Consider the following 27,688-nt stretch of genomic DNA (forward strand, 5'->3'; position numbering starts at 1 on the left):
GGGTGGCCTCGGCACAAAAAAAGACAGATGCCTTTTCTTGTTTTCCGACCTTTTGCTGATCACAAGCATCAAAAGAAAGAGTGGGACAATGCGAAAAACGTCGCCTTCTTCGTGAGCCTTTTTTTCTCTCTCTCTCTTTTTTAATGAAAACTTACAAGCATATGACTGGTTGTACTTGTTCACTCGCCGGGCTATTTAGAGATTAATGGAAACAGCACATGAAATTGACCAGTCACTTGTCTGCTGTGACAAGCTGGAACAACTGTACAAATGTGGAAGCTGGTGGAAGTTAGTGTTGTGGTGAAGTTTGGCATGGCTGGTCTTATGCCACCAAAGAGAATAATTTATTATTTATAGCCTCGAGCATTTGTTTGCTGACTTTTTATGTTGTTTTCAGTGCTGAGAAAAAAAAAACACCTAGGCAGGATCACTTCTTTAAGAAAAAGAAGAGTATTTCCCTGGCTACTTCCTCCTCTCCTATTTGCTGAGAAATATCAATAATCAGTGGCAGAATAGAGTGACAGCAGCTTTATAAAATGTAGTGCAGTGCTTTCTCCTATCATGATTCAGGACTGCTGCATCCTTGTGGAATAGTGTAAAAAGCACGGGCCAGCATGTATAGCCTGCTCTTTGGTTTACTAGAGGCTTCGTTACTTAAGCTTGCTTCCCTCCTATTTTGGTACAGCGTATTATTTCTCTAGCACTCCTGGCTTCACATGTTCAATTGCCCACTGACCCAGTGACTGGGCTAGTTATGTAGATTGTGGTAAGCTACAGGATGGTGTGCATTCATTAGCAAGTTATGATGGCTTCACTTCAGTGAGCAGTATGTTTTATAAATCAGAAAACTTCAAACTAATTGTCCGATTAAAGTTGAAAATACATGCTTCTTGTGCATAAATTGAAAGGAACTGAAGAAAAAGCATGTGGAGAATGAGAATGAAGGTTTCAACTTCACCCCATTGAATGCTGATAGATTAATTCAAAGCTCGGAGATAGGTAGGCATGCAAGTCAAATAAATAAATATATAAATAAATAAATAAATAAATCATTAAGTGGTATTAGTTTTCACTTATGAAGAAGGATGAATCATACTAAATAATTAAATCAGTCGTGCTGTAATTTTGTTTAATACCACATTTACGATACCGTTCACATTGCATAGCATTTTTACGGCATAAGTCAGAGATCACGTCATCTAAAATAAGCTCATCAGTGCCATGGACACTAGAGGTAATGTTCATTTATTTATAAGGGTTTTGTTCATTTGTTTATAAGAGTCATGTTCATTTATTTGCATGTTAAGCCAAGACAAATGTGGATAGAAAAAAAAGGAACACCTTGGTTTGGCGATAAAGTGACGTGATAAGCAAACTTGTGTCATTTGGATCAATTACAAACAACAGCAGCGTTCACCAAAAAACAGTCGGAACTATTATGCTAAAAGCATCACTAAAACAGTTTTTTGAGTTATTATACACTGGAAAGTTAGTATTCGTAACAAAGAATTAGAACAAGATGTGCCTGATATATTTTTGTCTGTGTGCAGGAGTTCTCCCGCTGGTTTTGGATTCTCTGTGTTTGATATGAACAAGTACAAACTGCTGCTTAGGTTTTCCCTTGACAACCTGGACATCTTGAAATGTGAGTTCTTATTTTTTCTTTCTTATTTTTTTTCAGCTATAATGTTCCAAGTAGCAGAGGAAAATAATGGCCTGATTTCATCTTGAAGGCTTCTTTTTGCTCGTGCTACCACTTGAAGTAAATTTATATGTTTGTACTTCATTGGGATCGCTATTGAACTGGTGTTGTTGGTGCATAACAAAGAAAGACCATCAGTGCTATAATGGGATGTAACGACAATAGACACAGAGCAGTATAACGATCATTGTTCATTATACCTAGTATTCTAAATAATAATATTTATTATGTTGTATTGTTTGGTGATTAGCACTGCCTAGTTATATTTCAGTACGGAGTACAATAAACATGCTTATGGTGTTTCTCTTTAAAGTGGCATGAAAATGGGACAAGTTTAAGTTGTATCTGGCAGTAAGCAGGTCCTGTGTTGTTGAAGAATACAAGTGTGTAATATTAGTCAGGTCATGTAGCTTCAATAATGCGGACGTGATTTTCTGTTGGAGCTACATGTTTCTATATGTATATTGTTACCGTCTACAAGAGGGTCTATTCAGACGCAACATAACAATATAACATGGCTCTGATAGCTCGAGTTTTCTGACATGAAAGTTTTACGTTTAAGTATGCTGAGAAGTTTGAAGAATTATAGGCTGCCTGAGCTTGCGTCAATTGTGCGAAACTGGGCAAGGGATGGTGTGGGGCTTAAACTCTAAAACATGGTTTTTCAAACTGGGACATTGTTCAAGAATAAAACGTGTAACAAGGACGGAAGCTGCAATCTCAACAGTTGAAAAACATTGTGCCTGTGTCAAATGCCGTGATTCTTGCTGTTGCTTTACCTTCTGTGCTTCTTTAGTGCTCCTTAATGTTAAGGAAACTCCTCCTATTATATAGAAAATACAATTTTGACTCGTGGCCAATTTTGTATTAATAAACCAGCAATCACATTCTCTGGCAGTTAGTACTATACATGAAGGTAACTCGGTTGTTAATGAAAGATGACATTCACTTTCAGCTGCTGATGTGGGACTTAAGAAAGCCATACGAGAAGCAGAAAATTTGGAAGAAGACATGTCGGTTATAACACAGATATCCGAGCTTGCCTCTCGACTGAACTGCCCTCACCAGGTATGAAAAGAAAATTTCAACCGGTGAAATCGATAGCAGTTAATTTTTGAGAACACTGAGATTTGTTGTGCACATTATCCATGTCTACAATACTAGTGTAATTCTTATTAAACACCATGCTTGAGTGTAGTGTGTGCCGATCTTGTGAGTCCTAAATCAAAACCTCAGTTTATTCATCGCAAATACTGTACCAGAGAAGCAGTTCTCTTAGTGAATGTTGGAGTGGCAATGTCTAGGTAAGTAAAATTGCCTGTTATAGAGACGGTGAATCTGTACTGTGAACTGTTTGTCATCTGCAAATTGACCTTGTGTGCTGCACTGCACAAACTAATGTACCCGTTATTTTTAGAACCCTCTTTGAGGTGTGTTCAATCACAATGCTGATGCTTACTATTGCTGGGAATACTTTGTCCTGCGTACAAAACTTCTTGGAAGGGATACTAAAGGCAAATAACAATTTATGTCAGAGTGAAAGCGCAAAGTATGACAACGTCTAAAACGGCAATATTATCTACAGCAGCGTCCCACTTACCAAGAAATTATGCTAAATGTACCACACGACGGGCCCCATGAATGGAATATTTTGGAAGGGATCCCGATGACATGAGAGCGCCTGACTACAATTTATCACTAGTAATCAAACTATCTGCAATAAAAAAGACCCTTTCAGGCATCAAGACACGTAATAAAATGCTGCTTGTTTGACCAATAAAAAGAAGTATGTTTGACTTATAAGTCTGTTTGACTTATAAAAAAAAATTGGCCCAGTATTTGCATGTAATCTGCAAATGTCGTCTTTTGACGACATTTGCACGACACGACATTTGAAAGATGACATTGGTTTTGCGCGTGGAAAAAGTGAACAAATCATTTATTTGATGTTCTGCGCAAGAAAATTGGTGAATGGTATTCTGGAGGCGCTGCGTTAAAGTGCCTCGAGCGTGCAGCGGAGGCGAACGAGTGCATCAAGTCACGTCACACGTGAAACATCGGCGCCATCTGGCAGTTTTCTAGGAAAATGAAGCTCGTGGCTCTGAGACGGGTGTGCGCGCCCGTCTCAGAGGTGATAAAGTGTATAACGCAAGGCAACGCGTCGGTGCCACCACCGTCTCGTCTTAGCAAAGCGTTGGAAACACTCGCCTTTTCGTGCAAGCGTTGCATGGTCAGCACAGTGTAATTAATGCTACAGTCCTTAGAATTACTTGTGCATGTATTTTCTAGTAAAAGACGCACATTCAGAATATATACGTGTTGTTATGGTGCCTCAGATATGTGCAATAATTGCTTTTTAATTGACAATCACAGACGTATAAACGCTGAATCTGGAGCAACATTGGTGGGCGCTGCAAATGGGGTCAGCCGTTCGGGGTATCGTCTGGTGCTGTTTAGACTACCCAGTTCGTGGTAACAGGGGACAGACAGACCAAAGTTTTTGCTTCGAAGGTTCCCAAGAAAGAAAAAGAACTGCCTGGGGTTACTATGGGGAATGGTGCGAGTGTTTAGAAAATTCTGTTTTCGCCAAGTTAGGCTGGATAGGTGGTGTCATCAGCAGAGCCCAGTTTAATCAAGCAAGCAGAACTATGGTCTCCGAGATTGCAGAAAATTGCTCACTGGCTCTTGTTGCTGGTGTGGTTCCCACTACTTTCGCTTTGCTGCTACTAGTGTTGGCGGTCGTGCAGCAAAGCTGGGCAGCGTTGTGCACAGCAACAGTGATGTTAGACGAACCACTTTCAGGCGGGAGATTTGAGGTGCGCTAACATGACACGGGAAACTAAAACGGGATTTTCTTTTAAAATAGGCACTTCCTTGGCACAAAAGTAGCACTACAAGGTTTCTGGAGCATGACTCGCCGCGGTGGTCTAGTGACTAAGGTACTCGACGGCTGACCCGCAGTTCGTGGGATCGAATCTCGGCTGCGGCGGCTGCACTTTCGATGGAGGGGAAAATGCTGTAGGCCCGTGAGCTCAGATTTGGGTGCACGTTAAAGAACCCCAGGTGGTCAAAATTACCGGAGCCTTCTACTACGCCATCTCTCATAATAATATGGTGGTTTTGGGACGTTAAACCCCACGTATCCACTGTTCGAGGTTTTTGGAGTGCCATTTTAGCAGTCAACATCGACTTAATATTTGCCTTTAGTGTCCCTTTAATAGCTGTCAAGTGATGAATGCTTGATAAACCTCACAGTTTATTGTACTGGAGGCCACAGTTGACCTTTTTCAGCATCACTTGCAAATACTAAATTGACAATATGACATTTTGTTTTTATAGACCCTGGATGATGCAGTGAAAGAAATCACAAATTGCCTGAACAAGCAACTTGCTGAGCGTCAGAGCTATGACTTGCAACTGCTGAACCTGCAGCTTTCAGTAACCACTCCGTAAGTGCTTCAAGCAAATAAAGTCTGAAATCAGAGTGAATTTACGCTTATTGCAGTTCAGAGTAAATTTGCTTATTGCAGCATGAAAAAGAGCTGTGAACACCTTGACCCAGAGTCTTTATAGGATTCTCTTATATTACAGAGAGGGTGTTGAAAACATAGCCATTATATTCCCTTCCACTGAGAAACGGTCTTCGTGGGAAGTTGCCTTCAACGAAGCCAAGCAGAAACTTGGTGAGTGGCACAATTCTCAAACTCTGACAATATTGGTGCACGAGTTTAATACTGCAAACCTAAACTGATTCTTTGTGCAGCGTATCATCATACAGGTAGTTGCATTACTAGTTGCCTTCTCTGGGCATTGTGCATTGTCTAAGCTCTGCTTAGGTCATCAAGACCAGATGTTATGGATCATTGGGTGTTGTGGTATTTCATGAGGTCTTGGGATTTGTTCCTTGTTGTAGAAGTCGCGCTACTATATTGCTAGCAGAATGCATACTTTTTTTTCCTGAAGGGTCCCTAACAGAAGGGACATTACATGAGGGGTGGGTCTACAGGACATGGGTAAAGGCAAAGTTGGATGTGCAAGAAAACAAAAGAAATAGAAATTTTAGGATATAGCTGAAGTGGCCGAAACAAACAAAAAAAAAAAAAGAGGGGGAGGGGGGTTAACAGGTACATTTGTTTGTGGACTCTAGATAAAAACATTTTACAGTTACAAAAGATACCACTTATAAGGTACAAAACATTGCCAAGTACACAAAATATACATACTCGCCATACTAGGAAGATGACACTAGAAACCATTACACAAGAATTAGCATTGCAAGTCACCCGAAAAAAACTTTATTACGGTTCAGTGGTGGTTGACAGAGAATTTTTAAAGGCTTCTGCATCCTGAATGCTAACAATAGTATCTGGTAGGGCGTTCCATTCCTTAGCTGTCCGAATGAAAAAAGATTTTGCAAGTGTGGTAGTTTTGGGACGAGGGTAATGTACTTGCATAGTGTTGCAACAACGATCAGAGAAATAGGGGCGTTGGGTGACGTAAATGCTGGATGGGGATGCGTGATAGAATTTGTGGAATAATACGAGCCACGCAGTTTTTCGGCGTTGACTAAGAGAAATGAATTCGGCACGTTTCTTTAAGTCTGTTATACTGGTGAACGATGAGTAATCAGAAAAGGCGAATCTGGCAGCGCGGTTTTGGATGGCTTCTAGGTTTTGGATGAGATAATGCTGGTGTGGGACCCAAATTGCTGTGGCATACTCCAATTTGGGTCGTATTATTGTGGTGAAAGCTAATATCTTTAAGTGGCTGGGAGCAAACTTCAGAGTTCTTTGGATATAACCTAAAGATCTACTAGCTGTTGAAATGACGTGATTGATGTGGAGGGTCCATGATAGGTTACTTGAGATATGTATTCCAAGGTATCTATACGAGCTAGTTGGTTGTAGAAAACTGTTATGTAGGGCGTAGTTGTACTTTAACGGATTAGTGCGTCTGTGAAAAGACACTGATCTACATTTAGAAATGTTTAAACTCATCTGCCACTTGTGGAACCAATTTTGAACGGCTGTTTGGTCTGCTTGTAAAGCTATTTGATCTTCATGACTAGCGATTATTGTGTAAATAACGCAATCGTCGGCAAATAATCTTATGTTGTTAGTAATACAGTGTGGAAGGTCGTTGATGTAAATCAGGAAAAGCAGGGGGCCAATTATTGTTCCGTAGGGAACACCTGATAGGACGGGAGAGATTTGAGACCTAGCTGTATTTATGACGACGAACTGTTTTCTGTCAGTGAGAAAGTTATTAATCCAGGACAAGACGAATGGGTCGAGATTAAGCAAAGAAAGTTTGGTCATAAGGCGGTGGTGAGGAACTTTAGCAAAAGCCTTTTCAAAGTCAAGAAATATGGCGTCAGTTTGGATGTTCCGGTCAAGATTTGTGTGCAGGTCATGGATGAAGGCAGCAAGTTGCGTTTCACACGACAGGTCTTTTCGAAAACCATGTTGGGAAGGGTGAATGAAGTTGTGCTGTTGGAGGTGATTAATGATGTAGGTAAATAAAATGTGCTCCATAATTTTCGATAGGACACTTGTAAGTGATATGAGCTGGTAGTTATATGGAGATGCTTTGTTGCCATTTTTGAACAATGGAAGTTTCCAATCACATTGCACCTGTCCCTGTGAAAATGATTGAGAGAAGAGCAGCTGAAATGCTGTGCTAATTATAAATTGTGTATTCTTTAGTATTTTGCTGTTGATGTTATCAATTCCACTTGGAGATGAGAGTTTCATTTTTCTAATTACGTTACTTATTCCATTTGCAGATATTTCAATTGGCCGTTTAATATTAATTTAATTGCCCATGTTCTACAATTTTAATAGATGTTAATAACCTCAGAGTGGACAAACTAATGTGGAGCCTAGCACTACTACCGTATTTACTCGCTTAATTCTCACACTTTTTTTGCCGGAAAACCGATGCAAAGTTGGGGGGTGCGAGAATTACGCGGGGAAAACTTTCCACGAAAACGTACAGAGTGAAAAAGAGAACGAAGTGGCCGCAAATCGGGATTCTCACACCAGCAACTAGCAGCAAGCTTTAAGAAGTATTAATTAAAACTTACCTCAACAATAAAAGCAGAGGCTTAACACTGTACAAGATTTATTTGAGACACAAGAAGTGGAAGCAAATAGTCCAGAACTAGAATACCATACGCAAAGCTTGTGGACGTTGCGTGCGTAGTGGTAGCCTTCGTTGCTCAACAGGAGCCCTCAAAAGGTAAGTGTAGGATGTCATTATTGGGCTGATGGCTATTTAACAGAATCGTCCGCAGTTTCCTCATGAAGAATTAAAGTTTACCATCAATCCCAGTTTTAGGCACACGGCAGGCCCAACACGTCTTGGTGGCTTGCAGCTGCCGTCACCAGTAGCGAACACAAAACTTGTAGACTCCGAAGGGCCTACCGGCGGCCCTGTTGCCGTTTAGTGCATGATCTATCACTTTCAACTTGAAAGCAGCCGTGTAGCTTCAGTATCGCCTCATAACGTGACAAGATTACCGACACAGCATACAAAACGCGGCCCAACGCGCACTGGCCACTTTGGCTAGGCTTGGATTTGATTGAATATCTGTGCAATAGTACGCTTGATGGTTAAGAGATTGCTCCAGATGGCGCGTGCTATCATCATCAGTGGCTGGAACGAGAAGACGACATTATTGCGGCAGTTTTCGGGGGTGCGATAATTACTCGAGGAAAAAAAGAAATCGTATTTTTGTTGGGCGATGTGGGGGGTGCGAGAATTATGCGAGTGCGAGGATTACGCGAGTAAATATGGTACTTCTTTCGTAGCTTCTGTATTGCTTTAGTATGTAGACTTCATAAGTGAACTGATTGTAGCTACCTTGATTCTAGTTAAACCATTACCTGCTGTGGTGGTCGACTGCTGAATCGAAGGTTGTAGGGTCCAATGCTATAGTGTAGCTGGGGAAACCGCATTATGATAGAGGCAATATTCTAACAACTCGTGCACTTATTTGATTTAAGTGCACAATAAAGAACCTCAGACGGTTGAAATTTCCAGAGCCGTCCAGTATCGTGTCTCTCGTAATATCGACACGGGTCAATATCATGGTTGTGGGATGTAAAATTCAACAATATTATGTTAGGTAATTCTTTCGTTTGGCACCAGTGACCACTGAATTCAAAATATTCTTAAAGAGCTAACTTATACTTTATCGCTACTTGAAAAGCCATTTACATATACCTTGAATTCTTGACACTGATAGACTGTAATTGTGCGTGCAGCGCTGTCCACAGACCGGCGGCCACCCCCAGAGTTCCTGCACCCTGTGCCAATCCGCAAGACTCGGGCGGGACTGCAGTTTACGTGCGCAGTGGCCACCCTGGGCCTCAATGCCCATGGCCTGCGAGACGTCTGGGTCTGCAACAGCGATGGCTACGTTGGCCAAGTGTGCGTGTTGAGCCTCCAGCCGGAGCCCACGGTCATGTCCTGCAACGGTGTCTGCAATGCCCGCATTCTCTGCATCGCTTCCATCCCGGCGGCTAGCCCAGTGTGAGCAGCCTGTCGTTGTCATGCACTCGATACACAAACACAATGAAGTGAAAGCAAGGAGAAACCCTTAATTGGCAGAGTTAGCCTATCTGATCCACAGCTTTAGAAATTCCTTCCGCTTTTGTGGTATGAAGTTGAACCATAAGATTTCCTACAATAGTTACTCGAGGGAACTAGAGCGCACGCGCCCTGATCATTCATTCCGCCACCATGAAATTATGAGTACGTAGTACATAGATTTGCCTAATTTTTGTGCTCGTAGCTTTGAACGCACTTGTAGCTTTGTTTGTTGTTACGTTCTGATGTTCATTTCGTATCAAAGGGTCATTGTGAACTTTGTGACCCGATTTGTATTGTTGAGCATAAAAGGTCAAGGTGGTGTATTGGAACTGCTGAGTGTTTGCTGAACTTTGCCAGAAGCAGCTGTAGGTGACACAGAGCCAAACAAAGTCAAAAGAATGAAGCTTACACAAATCCATATGCTACCCATTATTCCCTTGTTAGCTGAAGCACCATATGTTGCAGCTCTCATATACAATAGTGCCAGATTTCCCCTTAGTGTGTTATTAGGCAACTATCCGAATTTATAGGACATGTATTATTGTACTAACCTTGTTGGTCTTTGTTACTTGTTGTATTGAAACGAGATAGAAGATAAGGGAATAATCGAGGCTTGAACTGACTGGAAGCCATTAAACATGTAATATTATTGGAGCTACCGTATTTACTCAAATGTAACGCAACCATAATTGTAACGCAAAAATTACTTTTCTGTGCCCCCCCCCCCCCCCCCAAAAAAAAACACGAATGTAAAAAAGTATCTTTATTTGCGGCACATGGTAGTGGCAAAGACATCCCAGTTTCTAAATATTCACTCAGTTTTGTTCATTCGTCTTTTTCATCGTTATCATCGCCGGTGGTCAAGTCCTCTTTGTCACTTCCTTCCTCCCAGATGAAGTCATCCTCCGTGCCATCTTTATAGTTCGATATGCAGCACTTTTTAAACGCGCAAACTATCATGTCGTGCGGCAGGTTGTACCAAGCTGCGCACACCCACTCGGCAATCTTTGCGGCGCTAGGTCGCTTTATCCTACCCATAGGTGTCAAAGCCCGATCCTATGGCATCCATTCTCCGTACAGCTGCCGCATTCTATCCTTGAATGGCTTGTTCAGGCAGACGTCTAATGGCAGCAGCATGGAACGTCATACCTCCGGGAATAACGGCGAGCTGCGTCGGAGTTTCCTGTATCAGCTTCTTCACTTCGGGCATCAAGTGACCTCTAAATGAGTCGAAAACTTGAATGAAGGCGAGGTGGAGGAGCACACTTGGCCGTCGGCACCACACAGTCTTGACCCAGTCAAGCATAAGCGGAGTGTCCATTCAACCTTTTTCTTGGCAGCGAACATTCACATCCCTGGTGAACAGCTCTTTCGGGATGGTTTTGCGCCGGAAAATGATGTATGGCGGCAACTTGCGCCCAAGCAGGCTAGCATCACGATTAGCCGCGTCTTCTTGTTGCCTGTTGTCCTTATGTGAAATTGGGAGGCACCTGTTTCGCTGACAGTCTTTGACATAGGCATGTTCAAGAAAATGGGAGTCTTGTCCGCGTTGCCAATGTGCCCCAACGGTATTTGCGATGAGCGGCACAGGTCGAGCACATAGCGTTGAAAGTCCACTAGCCTTGCTTCGCAATCTGCTAGCAGCTTCTGCCTTATCGACGCTGTTCGCCAGAGGATAATTCATTTCCTCGCATGAACTTTTGTGCCCATCCACGTGAAGCCTTAAAGTTCTTCCGCGGGATTCCAGTCTCTCGAGCTACATCTCGGGCTTTAGCTACATCTCGGGCTTTCTTTGACCCCCAATAGGCAATTTCACTGTTCAATTACAAACCCCGCCACCTTTTTTCGAGCTCTGTGTGACGGCCACAACGTTGTTCACGGAAGCCTTTTCAGCCGGGCTCACCCATGAAGAGCTCTTCATGCTGGAGCCTCCACATATAGATAGTAGATTCCTCCACATCTAGCCGTCCAGCCGTGGCTGAGTTCCCGATTTCCTCAGCCATCAGTATTGCATTTCTCTTAAAGTGGGCTTCGTACTGAACTCGTCGCACTGCCATTTGCTCGAGCTGAGGTCGCGGAAGCACAAAGGAAATGAACCGCCCGCAAAATACGACGCCATGTGCACGTCGCAAACAATAAGATTGGATTGGATTGAATTCGATTTTGCCAGCGTGCATATGTTGCCGGCGCAAGGTTGAAAGACTGCTAGGTTTGTTGTAGCCATTTTAAGGAACCAGTGGGGGGGCACCACCAAGGCACGATTTGAGGTGCTTCAATTATAACACGGACCCCGAAATCGCTTCAGAGAAATTTTGAAAAGAACGCCCATTACATTCGTGTAAATATGATATTCAACAAGGAGAACTTTTTTGTTAAAGCATTGGCATGAGCAGCATATCTTATGTTTGGTAGGTGATTTAATTTTTATCAATACATAGTCACTTTGCTTTCAGGTACCTACATTGATAATCTTACATTCTCTATGCCATATGAGTTTCTTTCTTTATTTTTGCTATTGAACAATGTATGCATAAGGACTCAATCATACCCATCTTGAACAACAAAGACACATATAATGGCATATTTTTATGCAACAATGGCTGCAATGAGTAAACATTGAATGCTTTGAAAGAAAGATGCTTTCAGCTCCCACATTCGAGAAAACTCATCCAGAATCACGAGCACTTTCTGCAAGAGAAGCAAGGATGCATTTAAGCAGTTTGCATTATTAAGTATAATAAATGCTCTGTACAGTATGCTTGTGCATTTTTATAGCGACATCAAATATTTTTAGTTTAACAGCTTGTATGTGCAATAGCTCATAATAACTAAGTCATGTCGCAATGAATCTGGTTTCTTAAGATAATGTTGGTACTGATTTATGTGGGCATTTGAGTCAAAATTAACCAATTATGATCCAAGCTGATGATTGTAGAAATGTAAACATGTGCATTACTTAGGCCTAAATTGTCCCATTTCAATCCGTTAGTAGTGTGCATCTGGGAACTAAATGAAAACTCAAATATGAAATGTCGCTGTTACCTGAGGGCAGCTGTTATTAAACATTTAACAAAGCATGGTTAACCCTGCTGGAATAAGGCTCTCCAGTTTCATGAAGCAAGCTGTACCTACTTCATGTATCAAGATTTGTTTGGAATGCCTTTGAACATGGTATAAGAGAACAAAATCACAAATTCTCCTACCCTGTCATAATACTGCACAATGTAGCAAGCTGTGCTATCAAAGAGGCATCTCCTTGTACCAGTGCCTAATATATGCATACAAAGATTACCCGCTTACGAAACTTTCCAATTTATTTTGGCTGTGTTTTCTGTGCAGGCTGTCGTCAATGGGACGCCGGAAGTCACTTGTACCTGAATCAAATGCGCTCGCCAGCTTAGACGCAGAGAGTAAAGAGCAGGAGCCTACAGCAGCTCAGCCAAACAACAATGGCAATATCCAACTTGACAGGTGAGAAACGCATTCTCTTTCAGTTTCGCTGATGTGCGATTCTCGTGGAACATCAATTGTGTGAGCTTAGGCCTAAGTTATGAAAGTTGTATTAAATAAGTTCTTCAGACAAATGCATTTCAGAAAGAAATTGTTACAGTTCCTTTTGGATGACCATGAAGTCACAAAAATAGCTTGTGTTTTTAAGTATACATGGCTGATTCATGAGTACTATTAGCCAGATTATTTAAAAAAAAACTTATATGACTTAAAAATGATGCATTCCAACAAACATAGTTCACAGACGTACAAAAATAAGTGAAAATGTTGTCAAATGTAGGCTTGTACGAATATTAGAGCACCTCGAATTTTCGAATGAGCACTACTGTATTCTAATTTGCTTTGAATTGAATTTTAAGTAATTGGAAACTTCAAAGTATTTGAAATGAACAAGTAGATGTATATTAATTCGCATGTAACTTTCTTGTAAAGGTGGTTTCACTACGATAGAGGGCTGCTATACCATGAACACACCTATCCAAGGAAAATACATGCCGCTGCAAAGCCCCACTTCAAGGTTAAATTAGCATATTACCTCGACATCGATGCTTCCCCTTTCAGTTTAAAAGCTTTTAAGCCAGCTTCTTATATGATTTAAGGATAGTAAACTTCAAAGTGTAACATATTTTACTTGTAACACTTGCATTCTTGTGAAACTCAAATTGTACACTACTATTAAAAGTTGCCCTGGGTAGCACTAAGCAAGTGAGTAACAGAGCGGTCACCATTTGCGCCATTCTAAATGAAATAGCCATCAGCTTTGCTGGCGCAAGAAGTCGGAACCACTCAAAGAATGAAACTAAAACTAGCTGCTGCGTGCGACCGGATGTGCAGTCGATGACTAGTGCACCACAGTAAAAAAAAAAAAAAAAAAAGCTGAGAGACATCACAGAAGAAACAAAAACTCCATGTATTCTCGCAATGTGGAAACACATGCCAAGCTAGAGAAACGAAAAAAAAAGGTTCACTTTAACGCTCAAGTGATTACATGAATGGACCATCTCGAAAGTGTCAGCGCTGGATGTTCACGTGCAACATTGACCCTGAAGAGGTTAGCTAGTGTTACATCTACTAATCTTCGGTCCTAACATTTAGGCAAGGTTTGTATCACCTTTAGCAAGCAAGTCTGTTGGATTTTAACCCAGCACTCCCTAGTAACCTTGCTTACTGGGTATTCAGCTTCATTCCAGTACTATGTAAACCATTTTCACCATTTCATTCTGTGAGTATAGCGTGTCCATACTAAGGACAGCACTTAATCTTCTAATCATACAGTTAATCTTGCATATATGTTCTAGATCAAAACCTCATGTGCTGTTGTTGACTATATATAGCCATCAAGCAGGAAAGCAGCTTTTGTAAATTTTATATTAAAATGAATAAAATAACTGGCTTGAACACATAAATCTACCTTTTCATTTCTTATTGGCACACTGTGCACAATGAAACTTCATTAGCTGTTGTGTTTATCGTGCTTTAACTTTGCTGATAGCAAGATCCTGATGCTCTAACCCTTCTATGTCACTATACTCGGTGATACACTATCGAACTACTAACTTATGAAAGTTATTTGGGAAATTCTCTATAACCTGTATGCTGCAGCAGGTGAAGTCAAAACAAGGAAGTGCTTTTGCTAGGGTCTGTACATAGGGAAGCTTTCAAAATGTCACCATGCCAACCAAAACAACAACACAGTTGTCTCATTGTTTCCTACCCCTGGTACATTCTTAAGATGATAGCATAAGTGGTTTATTTCGGTGATGTAGATGAACAGGTTGGAAGACGCTTATTTCATTTTTTAGACAGGACGCCCCTCTGGAAACATGGTGCTATTTTATTTCAGTTTTTCTTCACATTCAGTTTTGTCTTCAAATTTGCCATACTGTGTCTGGTGTTTATTGAACGTTGAGGCCCTGTCTGTGAGCAATGCTTGATGCGGTGTTTGACGCGATCACTTTCAGTGAATCCAGTGAAGATGAAGAGGAGGAAGAAGAGACGACCAGTGAATCTCAAGGTACGAAGCGCTGTTTGAAGGATGCAACAAACTATTTGTTTCATCAAAGCTCGGAGTGTTTAGATGTTTACTGCATCTATTTATGAAAAGGATCACCACCGAAGGAAGATACTTAGTCAAGCTAGATAGAAAAATATCAGGCTTCTCTTACTATAATGGGTTAGTCATTAATAGCAAGAGCAGAGCTTTTGTGAGCAAGTAATGACGATAAATTAGAGTTGGGCTATACATGTTAGGTTACACTGCATCTCATGGGAAACAACACTGACTGATTTACAGAGAGAGCCAGAAAATTAGGTAATTGTTTAATTATGTCAATTCGTCTGTTTGGAACAGTAGTTCAAGCTGAGGAACAGCAGCAGAACTGCTGCTGGCAGGTTTTCAACCTAACAGTATATACGTTTCTCTGAGCGGAACTTTTTAAGGGTAGAACAAAAAATTTTGATGTTCCTTTCTGTGTAAGAGGCCGTTGAAACGCATGCAAAAAAATAAAGGAGGCCTCACCGGGCTCTGTGCTCTTGTTAGAATCCCAGCACGCCCCAGTTCAATTTTTTTATGGCTGGGCTTCAAGATCGTCATGCGACACTGCTTCCTGTTATTTTTTTTTTCTCCATGTATGGCACAACGAGTGCCTATTACATCCTGGTGTTCAGTGTACCGGACGAATAAATACTCGCTCTGCCAGCAAATTTCCAATTACAAAAGTTACCTTTTTGCAATAATGTTTCAAGAAGACATAAGACAGCTTGCATGATTTGAATTGAATTGCGGGAAGATAGCTTCTAAAAATATTTTATATACGTACTTGAAAACATCATGCACGCATATTTTCGCGCAAGTGACACATTTACTCTGAGGCCTCCTATAAGAATATGTGGCTGAAGGAGCAACTACATTTAAGAACGTATTGCGCGACTCTTATTGCTCGACTCTTACGGAAGCTGCCAAACTGGTTTCAGTTCTCATTGTAGCTATACTTGCTTGCTTGCTGTTCTGTGTAGCTTTATTCATCATTTCCCATACAATGGTCGCAGGGTAAGAAAGTGATATATGAGGAAGCAATGAGAGATGTCTATGCAAGTAATCGATAGATTGAACTCACTTTATTATATAATTATTTCTATTAGTGTCTCTTTTGTATGTGTGTAATACTGCTTTCATTGAAATCCAGAAGAAAGGAAAAAAAAAACTTCCTCATGCAATGAGAAATTAGTGAACAGAGGGTGGCTGCTGGAGCCAAGTTTTGATGAGTAGACCTGTCTTTTTCAAGGTTGCAACTGTTTGAGCCTTGAAGAAGACAGATCCACTTGTTATTTGATCAAGCGAGTTGGTGATACATGATTGTTTTGAAAGCGCTTGTCCCTGTCTTTCTGTCCACGTCTAAGTAGTGTGCTCTCATTTCAAAGCAACCACTTGTTAAAACGTCGGCTTCAGCACCCACCCATGTTTACTACGAATTTTTCATGCTTTCATTGAAGTGCTCCCACCTACGAAGTATGCACTCAATGCTATGTCATCATCACATTCTTCTGCCTCAAAATATTTTGAAATGAGCTTGAGCGACAATATTTTGGAGCTGCAAGCTGCACCGGCTTTTTACGTCTGTCTTTTTATTTCTAGAAGAAGAACATCAAACAAAGCCACAGGAAAACTCTAAAGTGCCAAAGGAAGAAGTTGAAGAAACTGACAATCACTTCCCTACCATGTGGTTAGGAACTGAAGACGGCTGGTAAGATGGGCTTAATTATTTTGTATAGCACAGCTTTAGTCATTGTAATGTACGGACGTAACATATGGTGTGTGACTGTGTCTCAGCAACCTTATGGAGGCTGTCGTATAAGACAGCTATTGGTTAGTGTTGCAGATGCACGACATGAGCTAGTAGTTAGCCTCGCGCAAATATTTTAATGCTTCGGATACTCGGACGAATATTACTGTATTCGAAGCAAGGAAGATTAAAGAAAAAATTGCAAGAGTGAAAGCTCCCACACTGCCTTGCTAGCAGAAGTGAAGCCAGCTTTTGCCACTGCCAAGATGGCGGAAACATGCTCTTTTCTGGTTGTGCCCACTTAAAGATCAAGTGGCTTTTATATGTTAATGGAAAGGCTATGTTAGTTCGATATTAACAGATAGTTGCTCCCAAGGAAATAACACACAGAAACGAGTAGGGGTAACTGAATCTCCCAAGAAGTTTGCCTTGCATTAGAGGCTCACTAAGGAAAACTAGCAACACTAAAGCACACTTGGAGCATCATGTGACCCGAAAAAGTTTCCACATTAAACTCATTGGGCATGCGAGGGAAACGCTCCGTTCCGTAAGATGGCTGCCGCCGCTGCATCGTGCCATAGGCACGGCTTCACTCCTGGGAAATCATTTTCACTCCAGCAATTTTTTTTAATCCTCCTTGATTCAAACTGGCTTTGGAAACTGTTAAATTATTGTAAATTTTGAAGTACTCGAAATGAACAAATAAATGTAAAGTCTGCATGTAATTTTTTGTAAAGGTGGTTTCACTGCAGTGGAAAAGTGCTAAGCTGATATATCCAGGAAAAGTTCGCACTGCTGCGAAGCCCCACCGTAAGGTTAAATAAACATATTACCCGCACATCGACTAATTATCTTTTAAAGTTTCATTGCTTGTTATACTGGCTTATCTGCTTAAAGTATCATAAACTTTACAATGCAACATATTTTATAGGTTATCACTTGCATTCTACCGAATGTCAAATCTTGCTACTGTTCAAAGTTGAATTTCTACTTCTTTTGAACCACAAAAGAATGGCACTTCCACAGGCCTTGAATCCATTTTCAATATACATTGGGAAGGTTAGTTGGGTCATGACAAATATGCCAATTTCCCTAAATAATATGTGATATATACTATTAGAATTCGATTCGAAATTATTCAACCAAAATCACTATTTGCATTTAATTCGCTTTGAACCTCAAGTTCACCATTCAAACAAGCCTATTAGTTGTCTTTCTTACAGACACGGCATTTCTTAAAGACGTTCACCATGCTTCTTTATTTTTCTTCTTTGCAGCATCCATGTTTATAATTGCAACGATAACATCAGGATAAAGAAGAACAAGATGAAAGTGCAGCACTCGGCAGCAGTTCATTGCATCATGTATGTCTCTTTTTAACCAAGCGTTTTCAAAAAGTAATGAAGGTGTGGTGCCTCACACTATACTGTTGCCTTACAGATACCTTGACAACCGTGTATTTGTATCATTGTCAAGTGGAGAAATCGCAATCTACAGAAGGGAGTCTGGTAAGATGGCACCAAGTTTTTTTGAAAAGAAGTGTATAAAGAAAGAGCAATGTGATGTCAAGGAATAGTCCAGTTAAAACGACATGTGATAATAGTAGCTACTTTTTACATACAGTGTGCCAGCTGACAATGCATGGATTCAAGGACAGTAATTTGGACAGCACTACTCAGTTATAACAGCTACTGCAAGTGCTGTTCATATCGTAGGCTAATGCTGGTTAATAAAGTCGTGCAGAATTTGCAATTCTTAATATAATCAAAAGTTAGTAATTACGTTTTTGTAACTATGGCATAGTTGATTAGTACCTTTTTGTCTCATTTAGTTCCTGTCAATGTAAACAAGGGTGCCAATGACTTGTTCTTAAAACAAAGGTATAATGATGTAGAATTGAGTCGAGCAATGCAAACGAGCCAGATGCATGATCCAAAATGGTCTCAAATAAGACACACTTTATTTCGCATGACTGCCAGTGACTCTCTGCCTCATGAGCCAAACACGAGCAAACCAATACATATCTGGCTTCTGGCACATGGTTGCTTGACATTTTTGTTGGTTGAGGGGCTGTGCCTTTGAAAATAATCTCTTCACGTTTGAGTACGTACTAAGTGGGGTCTGCTATAGTGTGTCACATGCAACATGGTCTATGCCAGTTATTGCCGTCATTTTAAATGTCACTCAGCGCATCAAATATAGCTTGGGTCTGAATCGTGTCATGTTAAACTTTTTTGGTGAGCAGTGAACATCACTATGCAGGGAGAACTTTGTTAGTTACTGCAACGGCACTTTTCAGGAGGTGGGTGGAACACAAGCGATCCTCAGAAAGTTCAAGTGGGCAGCAGCGTCGCACCAGTGCTGCGTATGCTGGCCGTTGCTGGGAAGTTATGGTGTGGCTGCCAAAACTACATCAAGGTTCTCAGCACTGCATCCTTAGAAGTAGAGGTATGTATACCCTGTCTGTGACTCTTATGGGCAATATTTAAACATGGGTATGGGTCGTAATTAAATAATGAGATTTTGTTTTTTTTTGCTGTTGGCAAGATGCAAATTGACTCTCAAATACGTTGTGATCAGGACAATCTGAACCTATGAAAACTTAGGCACAGTGGAATATTATGTTGTCTTTAGAAAGTATTTTCCCACTTGAACATTTTAAGCTATTACACATGCCACCAATTCATACCTGTAAAAACCAGTGGAAACTTATTCACATGCCTTTTGGTATGGGCAGTAAATCAACTTCGTTAACTCATGATTATTTCATGTTAGACAATTTAAGCAATGCATGTTAACGTTGAAATAGCAGTGATGCTATTGAGTCACTTGGAGTGCTAATAAATGCTACAGTATGTTTTTTTTTTTTGATAAGTGGCATGTAGTACCTAAACTTATAGTGAATTGGTGCTTCTGACAGTTTGGATAAGCGCATGGTTTTCAGTCACGTTCATGCTGCATGTGTCTGTTGTTTTAAACTTTATTGCAGCAGAAGTTCTGGAAGAATATTGTTTTTCGTTACAGCATTCTTTCCAAGTAAGCAGTGACTCATCGCGAGCTGTGCTGTGCATGGTGACGTCCGGCCTTGGTGTTTGGCTGGCCATTCAGCACAGCGCAGTCATCCGGCTATTTCATGCCACCACTTACGAGTGCCTGCAGGATGTAAACATTGCACCTGCTGTTACCAAAATGCTTTCAGGTACGCAACTGAAATTTCATGGGCCAAGCCCTTAAGACTGCACAAAGTGCACCATTCGGCGTCTACAGCAGATGTACCGCAGGTGCATGTGGAAAAAAGCTAAACATCGCTGCACAACAAAAAAGTTATCAGAATGTTAGCTGTTAACAGAAGAAACAAAATGTAAGGCTACAACACTGTAAAAACACCGATATTTAACCAGCCATCAATAAAAGCATATGACAGAACAAAATAAAAGGAACAAAATAAAAGGCTGTTAACCAGAACAGAATAGAAAGCCACAACTCCCGAAAAGGGGCGAAGTCGCAATGCCAACAACATGTAAATGAACCAAAACATCTGTGGACAACAAAAAAGGTTATCAAAAGGCTGTTAACCTGAAAAAAAAAAACAATATAAAAGGCCACAACACCATCAGAACACTGAAATTTAGCCTCACAGCAATCAAAGCATATGACAGAACAAAAGTTTAACAAGAACAAAATAATGGTCTGTTAACCAGAACAAAATAGAAGGCCACAATTCATGATTCGATGCACACTGCCTCGACCCATCGTCGGTATCCACGTCATGGATATGTGTCGGTTTTTAAAATATTTTTCTGCTAGCCAAATGGTGGGTGATAGTTAAGGCCATTTCTTAGATATTAAATGCACCACTGCTGGCCAGATTATGTTTGTGTTGACAAAATATAACACAGTTAAACCCCTTTATAAGAGACATGCTTCGGGCAGCGATTCTTGTCTTTTATATGAGATGTCTCTTATAAGCAGGGTACCACGAATGCGTTTTCTGATCAACTCGTATTTCAATGTAGGCACACTGGTGTCTATTACACCCCTTTGTCTCTTATATCAGTGTCTTTTATGAAGGGGCTCGACTGTAAAACCAACGTACATTGAAGCCAGGAAAAGCATAGTGAACAATATTTGTAGTTTTCAACTGTGCTGTAGTAATTGCACGGAAGCTCTGTAGCATTAGTGATATGTATTAGTAATAATGGGGTAGAAAATACAGGTGAAGTGGTGAAGTAGTGGTCAAACAAGTGCAGCTTATAAACTTAGTGTTCATCATTCGATGTATAATTAAAAAGTATATTGTAAACCTGCTTGTATCAAATCTGTGAAACATAAAGCACCACTTAAGGAAGACATAGAAGCAAGGACATCTATGTGAAAAAAATACAAACAGAAGAAAGTGCTAGAAACTTCCCAGAAGGTTATGCACTTCGCAAAACTTGTCTATTAGTGTTAATTCATTTTGTCAGTGCATTTGAAAGCCCAAACAAAATGCTTTCTTTTCAAAGTAATAGGTAAGCCTTTGCAAGCCCATTAGTGCCCTGATCAGTATGTGCTAACACAATGGCCCATTTAGACTGACTTTTGCTAGTTTAGTCCAGCAGTTAAGTTTATACTAAAGGTTTCAGTGAATGACCTTACTTTAATTTATCTGTACTTCAGTTGAGTCGTGAAATTTTTTTTTATCAAATCATTTGAACTAGACTGGGTGGCATTCATGTGTGTGGCTTGAATTGTAGTTCCAGTAGCTACAGTGTCGGTTGTGTATAACAAATGCGATGAAGTTATGATGTCCCCTGTTAAAAGGGCACACTTTCGACCTATCTTGAATAACAGTTGTTCTTCATTGATTGAGATCACTTGTGAGACGCTGCTAGCCTTACTGTGCTCCAGAGATAAGGTGTTGTGTTTATTACGACTGTACCTTGTGCGTGTCACTTGCCACTTGGCAACGAATGTGCCACGTTGTACACTGAGGCAAGGCACACGCATAAGACAAAACTGTGCTGCATAGAGAGTGCAGTACAATTTATCTACGCTCAAACTAACTATAACAAAGATGCACCTTACAGTAAAATAAGTTCGTTACATTCCATAACTGGTTATAAAGGTATAATTCTAACAATATATCTATTGCCAGAATATTTGCAATTTACATCGTTATAAATTATTATCAATATCTCATTATATTAGGGGTCGTTATGTTGAGGTGTGAATGTGTACACATTCATGTTCTTGATCAATACGACTCTTGCCAGCGTGTCAACTTATGGTCTTGTATATCCAGTGGCATGTCTTGCTGGCGCAGAAATATGTGCTACTCCACTTTCGTAGCTGTTCTTGGTTATGTGGTACCTGACTTGAGATTTGCATTTGCAAAAACTATGTGCAATGAAGCTATTTGGCCACTAGAGCTCGAAGTAATTATTTTGAGCCTATTTAGGTCGATTGCAGGACAAAGATATCTTCCAGTGATTCCAGTTTAACCTATCCTGTGTGAGATGATCCCATTTTATCTCTGCTATCTTCATAACTTCGTCACTCTTAGCTCGCTGCCTTCCTCAACTGTGTTTCTCATCTCTTGGTAACCATTTCTTTGCTCTAGCTGACTACCAATTGTCTCTCTTATGCGTTATGTGGCCAAGACAGGCAATTCTTTCACTTCATGTCAACTACAATATACGTAACTCCTGTCTGTTTCCTGGCCCATTCTGTTAGTCATCCTTCACACACTGTAGTAGTTTCAAGTTGTTACTACACTTTTTCAGTGCTACATAAGTGAAATGATGCTAGTATAGTATACTGAAAGTGCAGGTATATTCATGCTTGCAAGATATCAGTGCACTGAAAATTTCATATACACAGAAACAAAAAAAAAAGTGGACCCGAAGGGCTCTTTACAGTCCGTTTTTTTTCTTATGTGTGCTGCTATTTTCACTCAGCTGAGAATAGTTTTCACTCAGCTGATATGGCTTTTTTCTTCCTTGTGCCAGCTCGTATCGTAATAGTGGGGTTAGAAATACACATGACATTCAATGAATATTGGTTTCTATTAACATGAAGTGGTCCTGCTGAAGATAGGCCTTTGCCAAGTTCCTCAATTTGCAGTCCAGATAAGTTATATCCTTCATCATGTGGAGGATTCAATTTGTATATTTAAGTGTATAACGACAGGCATCATGTCAATCTATCATTATGCAGTGTCGTTGTTTGCTGAGTACTTGTAGCTGAAGACTTGGACACTTGCCTATTTCTATGATAGCAGCGAGGTCATTGTTCATGACTCTGCTATGAGTCTTTGGCTGTGGGTCGGTATGCTGCTTGAGCATTTCTGAATTTGGTCAAGGAAACAATTACAAATGATCATTGGCATTGATGTAGATGTGAACAATAGGGCCACACAATGTTATTTCTTTGTTTTAATGTATTTGGGTTTTGCTCAAGTAGTAAAACACCAATTGGCACACACCGCGTCGCAATGTTTGGGGAGCTTTGCGATTGTGTCAGATTGTTCTGTCAAGATTACATGCTAGACATGAGGAGTCAAGTTTGTATCGGGAGCTTACAAGAGCACCAGTAGTAATGCTAGTGGAAGGTTAGATCATGCATGAAAGGCAACGCGTTCTTTTTATGATCAGATTACCGGTGACCGACGTTTGCACTCGCAGTTGTTGCTCTCGTCTGGGCACAAGTTCGCCGAACGAGCTGTTTCATCTTTATCGGCTTTATTGTATTTTCTTCTTTCCTTCGATGTCACAACCACGTGACAATAGTATACACTGTGAGCCTGTGAAGATGCCTCAGTTTCTGTCCTTCTTGGTTGCAGCATGTGATGACATAATCCGACAGCACAAAGCGGCATGCCTCCGGGTCACTGCCCTGCTGGCCTGCAAGGATCTGCTCTGGGTTGGCACCAGTGCAGGGGTCCTGCTCACCCTCCCCCTCCCCCACCTCACCTCGAGCACCAGTCGTTTGGGTAGCCTGCCCAACATTGTCGGTAAGGTCATGCAACTTTGTGGCTTGCAAGTGCAGTACCATGAGCTTGATACTCGTTCACAAATGACGAACAGTAGCTCAGCTTGCTTACACCTGCCGCGATCACGTAGTCACAATTTTTGCAACACGTTGCGGCGGTCTAGTGTTTATGGCGTTTGAGTGCTGACTCACTGGTCAAGGGATCGAATGCTGGCCGCAGGAGCCATATTTTGGTGAAGTTGGCCTGTGTGCTTAGATTTAGGTGCACATCAAAGAACACCAGGAGGTTGAAATTTTTCTGGAGCCCACCACTACAGCATATCCGATAATCATATCGCGGTTTTGGGGCACAAAACCCCGACTACTATTATTAGTATATAATGTTACCACTAAGAATTTACACTGATTTCAATTTATTTTTACCTAGGAAAGTGTGCCAGAGTTCTGAAATTTGCTGGCTTCGACTGTTATTTACTTATGGCACTAGAGTCACTTTTACTTAAAGAGTTCAGCCTTGTTTAATTGGTTTTGAGTTTAGAGAACCAAGCAGATTGCCAACATGGATATTTTTTAATTGTACGGCTGTATATGGTTGTCGTCTGCCTTTTGTACGGGGCAGCATCACATGTATCATTAACTTAGTTGAAGGCTGAGAAGCATTTATTTATGGTCCGCGCATGCGGCTTAATCTCGGAGGCATTTTTTCTTGTTGTACTAGACGCATTCTGTGTACCACTTTCATTGCATCAAGCGCATTGATGGGGTCCCAAGAACACATGCACGCACATGTTTACGTCTGTAACAACATACACGCGTGTTTCAATGAAAAAGCAGTGTGGATGTCATCGAAACTAGCATAAATGATGTCATTTTGTGGCTAGATTTCATGTTGCTGACCAAGTTTCCTGAATTGTCTTTTTTTTCTGCTGGCAGAACATGCCTGACTTAATGTACAGGGGTGAAGGAGCTGGGAAAAAGTCCCCATGCCACACTGCCATAGGGATACATGAGATAGTGGCCTGAAAACTTTTGACTATCCCTCTATGTCTTTGGCACGTGGATGGGGCTTAACTCTTTAGGCCAATAGTAGCTCTGGGAAGATGCCTTTGGCAATGAACAAACGAGTGCACTGAGCAGACCTTGTAACTAGCAGGTCGTTCCACCATCGCACTGACAACTGAGTTGTTGAGGTCTAGCTGTGTTTTTGAGATTGCACTGCCTACCATTTTCCCAACTGGTACGGGTGCGACCTGCTACTGAGACATTTAACAATGCTACAGCTTGAAAATATGCCTTCAACACTGAAATTCATGAGCTTCAGCCCACCCAAGTAGTGCATGTACAGCTTAAAGGAGCAGTGAAGTGCAGCAAGGAATCTGTTCAGATTGATGAAGTGTACTCTGAGAATTCTAATCTTGTTAAATTTGTCATTATATGTTTAATAACACAGAAAAAACGAAGGTCATTATTTCAATTTTACATTTTCTGCCAAACATCCGTGTAATTTTTTGAATTTGGACGTGTGCTCTTTGTATCTTCGAAAATTTTCTGGAACTTGATATGTTAGGTCTATGGCTTCTGTGGGAGACAATGTGCTTTATTTTCACTGATTTTTAACTATGTAGGACTAGTTAAACACCATCAAAAGTTATGACATCACAGTGTTTGGTATGGAAATTTCAGGGTGGCATCGCCACCAGTGGCGTACCAACTCATTCGCGAGTTGGGGGGCAAACCTACCTCACTCGTATATATATATATCAAGAGAGAGAACTTCATTGAGGCGCTCACACTTTTGCATTCACAGAGATGACATGATGCGCCTTCATAGATACCACGAAGTTCAATCACACAAAAACAGGTTGAGGAATGGCGCACTTAGCCCGATTTTGCGTCCAATACGTGACGCTCATCGGGCTATCACGCCTCTTTCTCTGATTATGCTTTGGCGGTTAAAATTGACAGATGCCACAATGGTTTTTTTTAATTAATTCATCATGCATTATAGCCGTCGGGATGGAAGCGTACCAAGTGTCAACGAGGATACATCCACGATGAGCGGGGCTATAACTGCCGAACACGAAAACATATATTCGGCAAATCCTCCTTTATCAATGTACAGTAAACATTTAATTAACCCTGTAAAGGCATGTATTACTTTTGTGTTATATGCCGATTCTCAGTACGGAGAGATCAACCACATTTTTTTTATGAATGACTGCTGTTATAATTTTTCATAATTAGTATTACACTTTCTTGCATATATTCGGCCTTGTGTGTATTATAATTTGCCTTGTTTGCTAATAGTCTGAACACTGTTTCTGGGGTGTGCAGTTATTAATAATATCGATATTGTTATGTTACTGTTAGTAACTTACCAACTTTTCAACCCTTTTTCTTTAAAAATGTATAATTTGTAGTGTAAGGGGCATACTACATTGTTTACACTCATTGTGTTTGTATTAACATTTCTTAAGGGGCCCCCAGGCACCTGCATAAATACGTCAATACAAACGGCACGAACAAAATTTTTCTTTGAAAGAACAAAATGTGGGTCACTAGGACGTTAAACTATCCCTCATTGCTTCCTTTGGAAATGGACGTTAGCTGTATATGATTGGTGTAAACAGTCTTTGTCATGCATACAGCACCAGCTTGTTAAGCGAGCCAATGAATGACGCGTAAATGATCCATCGCGTAACCACTTATGCACGACCACGTAAAAAATAACAGAATAAACTATTTTCGATACGGCATATTGTTTGCCATTGGTTCTTCGGCGTTTAAAATTTTGTGTACCACAAAACGCCAGCTTGTTACATGACGTCAAGAAGACGGAAAGCATCTCCGTCTAAATGTAATTCGAGTAGACTACCTGCCAATAACATAAGCAGTGGCTACTTATAGTGGCTTCCACTTGCAGCATAACCGTGCTTAGTAGTTCGTGCGCGTATACATCTCTGCACATGAGCTCATACTTGCTGAGAGAAAGAGAAATAGAGAGAAGTAAGCAGCACAGTGCGTGTGTGTTTCTTTGCTGTTCGAGGTGTATTTCGAGCTGTAATAGACAATTCAATTTGAGTGAAAACCAACTAGCCCGATTCCTAACTAAGCCTCCATAGTGCTAAAAACCGCGGTTTTTCACCTTCTCTCTGGTCCGGTGAGTTATGTTGTGGGGCAAGCTTAAAAGCTGAGCTTCCTACTGAGCTCGAGTCCACTGCTTTAATTGTGGCCACTTTGCAAGCTGCCGCTATGCCTTCAAGTTACCATAAGCAAGGCGGATCAGGTTTATCAGAGACTAAAATGGAAACAATTTTTGGCATTTCAGTATGGAAGAACTTGAACATAAAAATGATTCGTCACACTCATCGGCTCGCAACAGTTTCGACAGAGGAGTGGTGATGATACATTCTTTTTGAAGAAATTCATTTTCCGGAAGCAGGAAATGCTTTAACCGCTCTTTAAAAAATTTGCTCGTTCCCATCTGTAACTTCAACAAGTCACACAAGAATAAAATCAGGAACAAGTGATGTACTAGTATAGGGCCCCTGTTCAGCCCTTGCCTGCTCTGCAATACTGCAGCACAAGACGCGAAAGCGTTGCATAGGCGACCCGCACTGCAAAGAACCCACAAAGAAAATCATCACAGAGGAAATGTTGGCAGAATTTTATGATGTAACATTGCCTCGTTAGATTTGATTCTCCCGTAAGAACGTAATTGAGTGATTATTGTTGTGACGGGAAATTTCACCTTCGTTGCCGGCTTCTTCAGCTTGCAGCCTAGAGTGACCACTGTCAAAAGTGGGGAGGGGGGCTCAGCCCCCCCAACTTTTCTCATTGAGAGGGGGTGGGGGCTTGTGCCCCCCCCCCTTGCCCTCGCCCCCGGCTGGTACGCCTATGATCGACAGTTGCATCTTATTTTTGCGGTTTTGTGTCTTACCAAGCATCTCCTTTGGGAATTGAGGTGATTTTAATACTCTGAAAGAGTAGCCTACTAGTATAAGAAAAATAATTTTTCTCTGTTGTATCCCTTTAAGCCAATGCTGATCTTGTCTTGCAAAGATTAGGCTGTATCCAACTTAACAAGCTAGTGTGGGTGGATTTAAAGTAATGGCTACTACATGGT

General features: G+C 40.9%; 1 protein-coding gene across 1 annotated transcript in view; it reads left to right on the forward strand.

Annotated features, from left to right (window-relative positions):
* LOC119179180 (rho guanine nucleotide exchange factor 17) overlaps positions 1 to 27,688 on the forward strand; it is a 164,780-nt gene that overhangs the window by 136,481 nt on the left and 611 nt on the right. The window contains exons 10-23 of the mRNA XM_037430255.2: positions 2 to 111; positions 1,551 to 1,645; positions 2,658 to 2,770; positions 5,042 to 5,151; positions 5,294 to 5,385; positions 8,971 to 9,238; positions 12,638 to 12,769; positions 14,770 to 14,822; positions 16,443 to 16,551; positions 17,868 to 17,954; positions 18,031 to 18,098; positions 18,890 to 19,038; positions 19,615 to 19,789; positions 23,414 to 23,584. Of these exons, the coding sequence (XP_037286152.2) occupies positions 2 to 111; positions 1,551 to 1,645; positions 2,658 to 2,770; positions 5,042 to 5,151; positions 5,294 to 5,385; positions 8,971 to 9,238; positions 12,638 to 12,769; positions 14,770 to 14,822; positions 16,443 to 16,551; positions 17,868 to 17,954; positions 18,031 to 18,098; positions 18,890 to 19,038; positions 19,615 to 19,789; positions 23,414 to 23,584 (1,732 nt within the window). The remainder of the gene's footprint in view (position 1; positions 112 to 1,550; positions 1,646 to 2,657; positions 2,771 to 5,041; positions 5,152 to 5,293; positions 5,386 to 8,970; positions 9,239 to 12,637; positions 12,770 to 14,769; positions 14,823 to 16,442; positions 16,552 to 17,867; positions 17,955 to 18,030; positions 18,099 to 18,889; positions 19,039 to 19,614; positions 19,790 to 23,413; positions 23,585 to 27,688) is intronic.

This window comes from Rhipicephalus microplus, chromosome 2, assembly GCF_043290135.1.
Source record: "Rhipicephalus microplus isolate Deutch F79 chromosome 2, USDA_Rmic, whole genome shotgun sequence".
NCBI classification, from domain to species: Eukaryota; Metazoa; Arthropoda; class Arachnida; order Ixodida; family Ixodidae; genus Rhipicephalus; species Rhipicephalus microplus.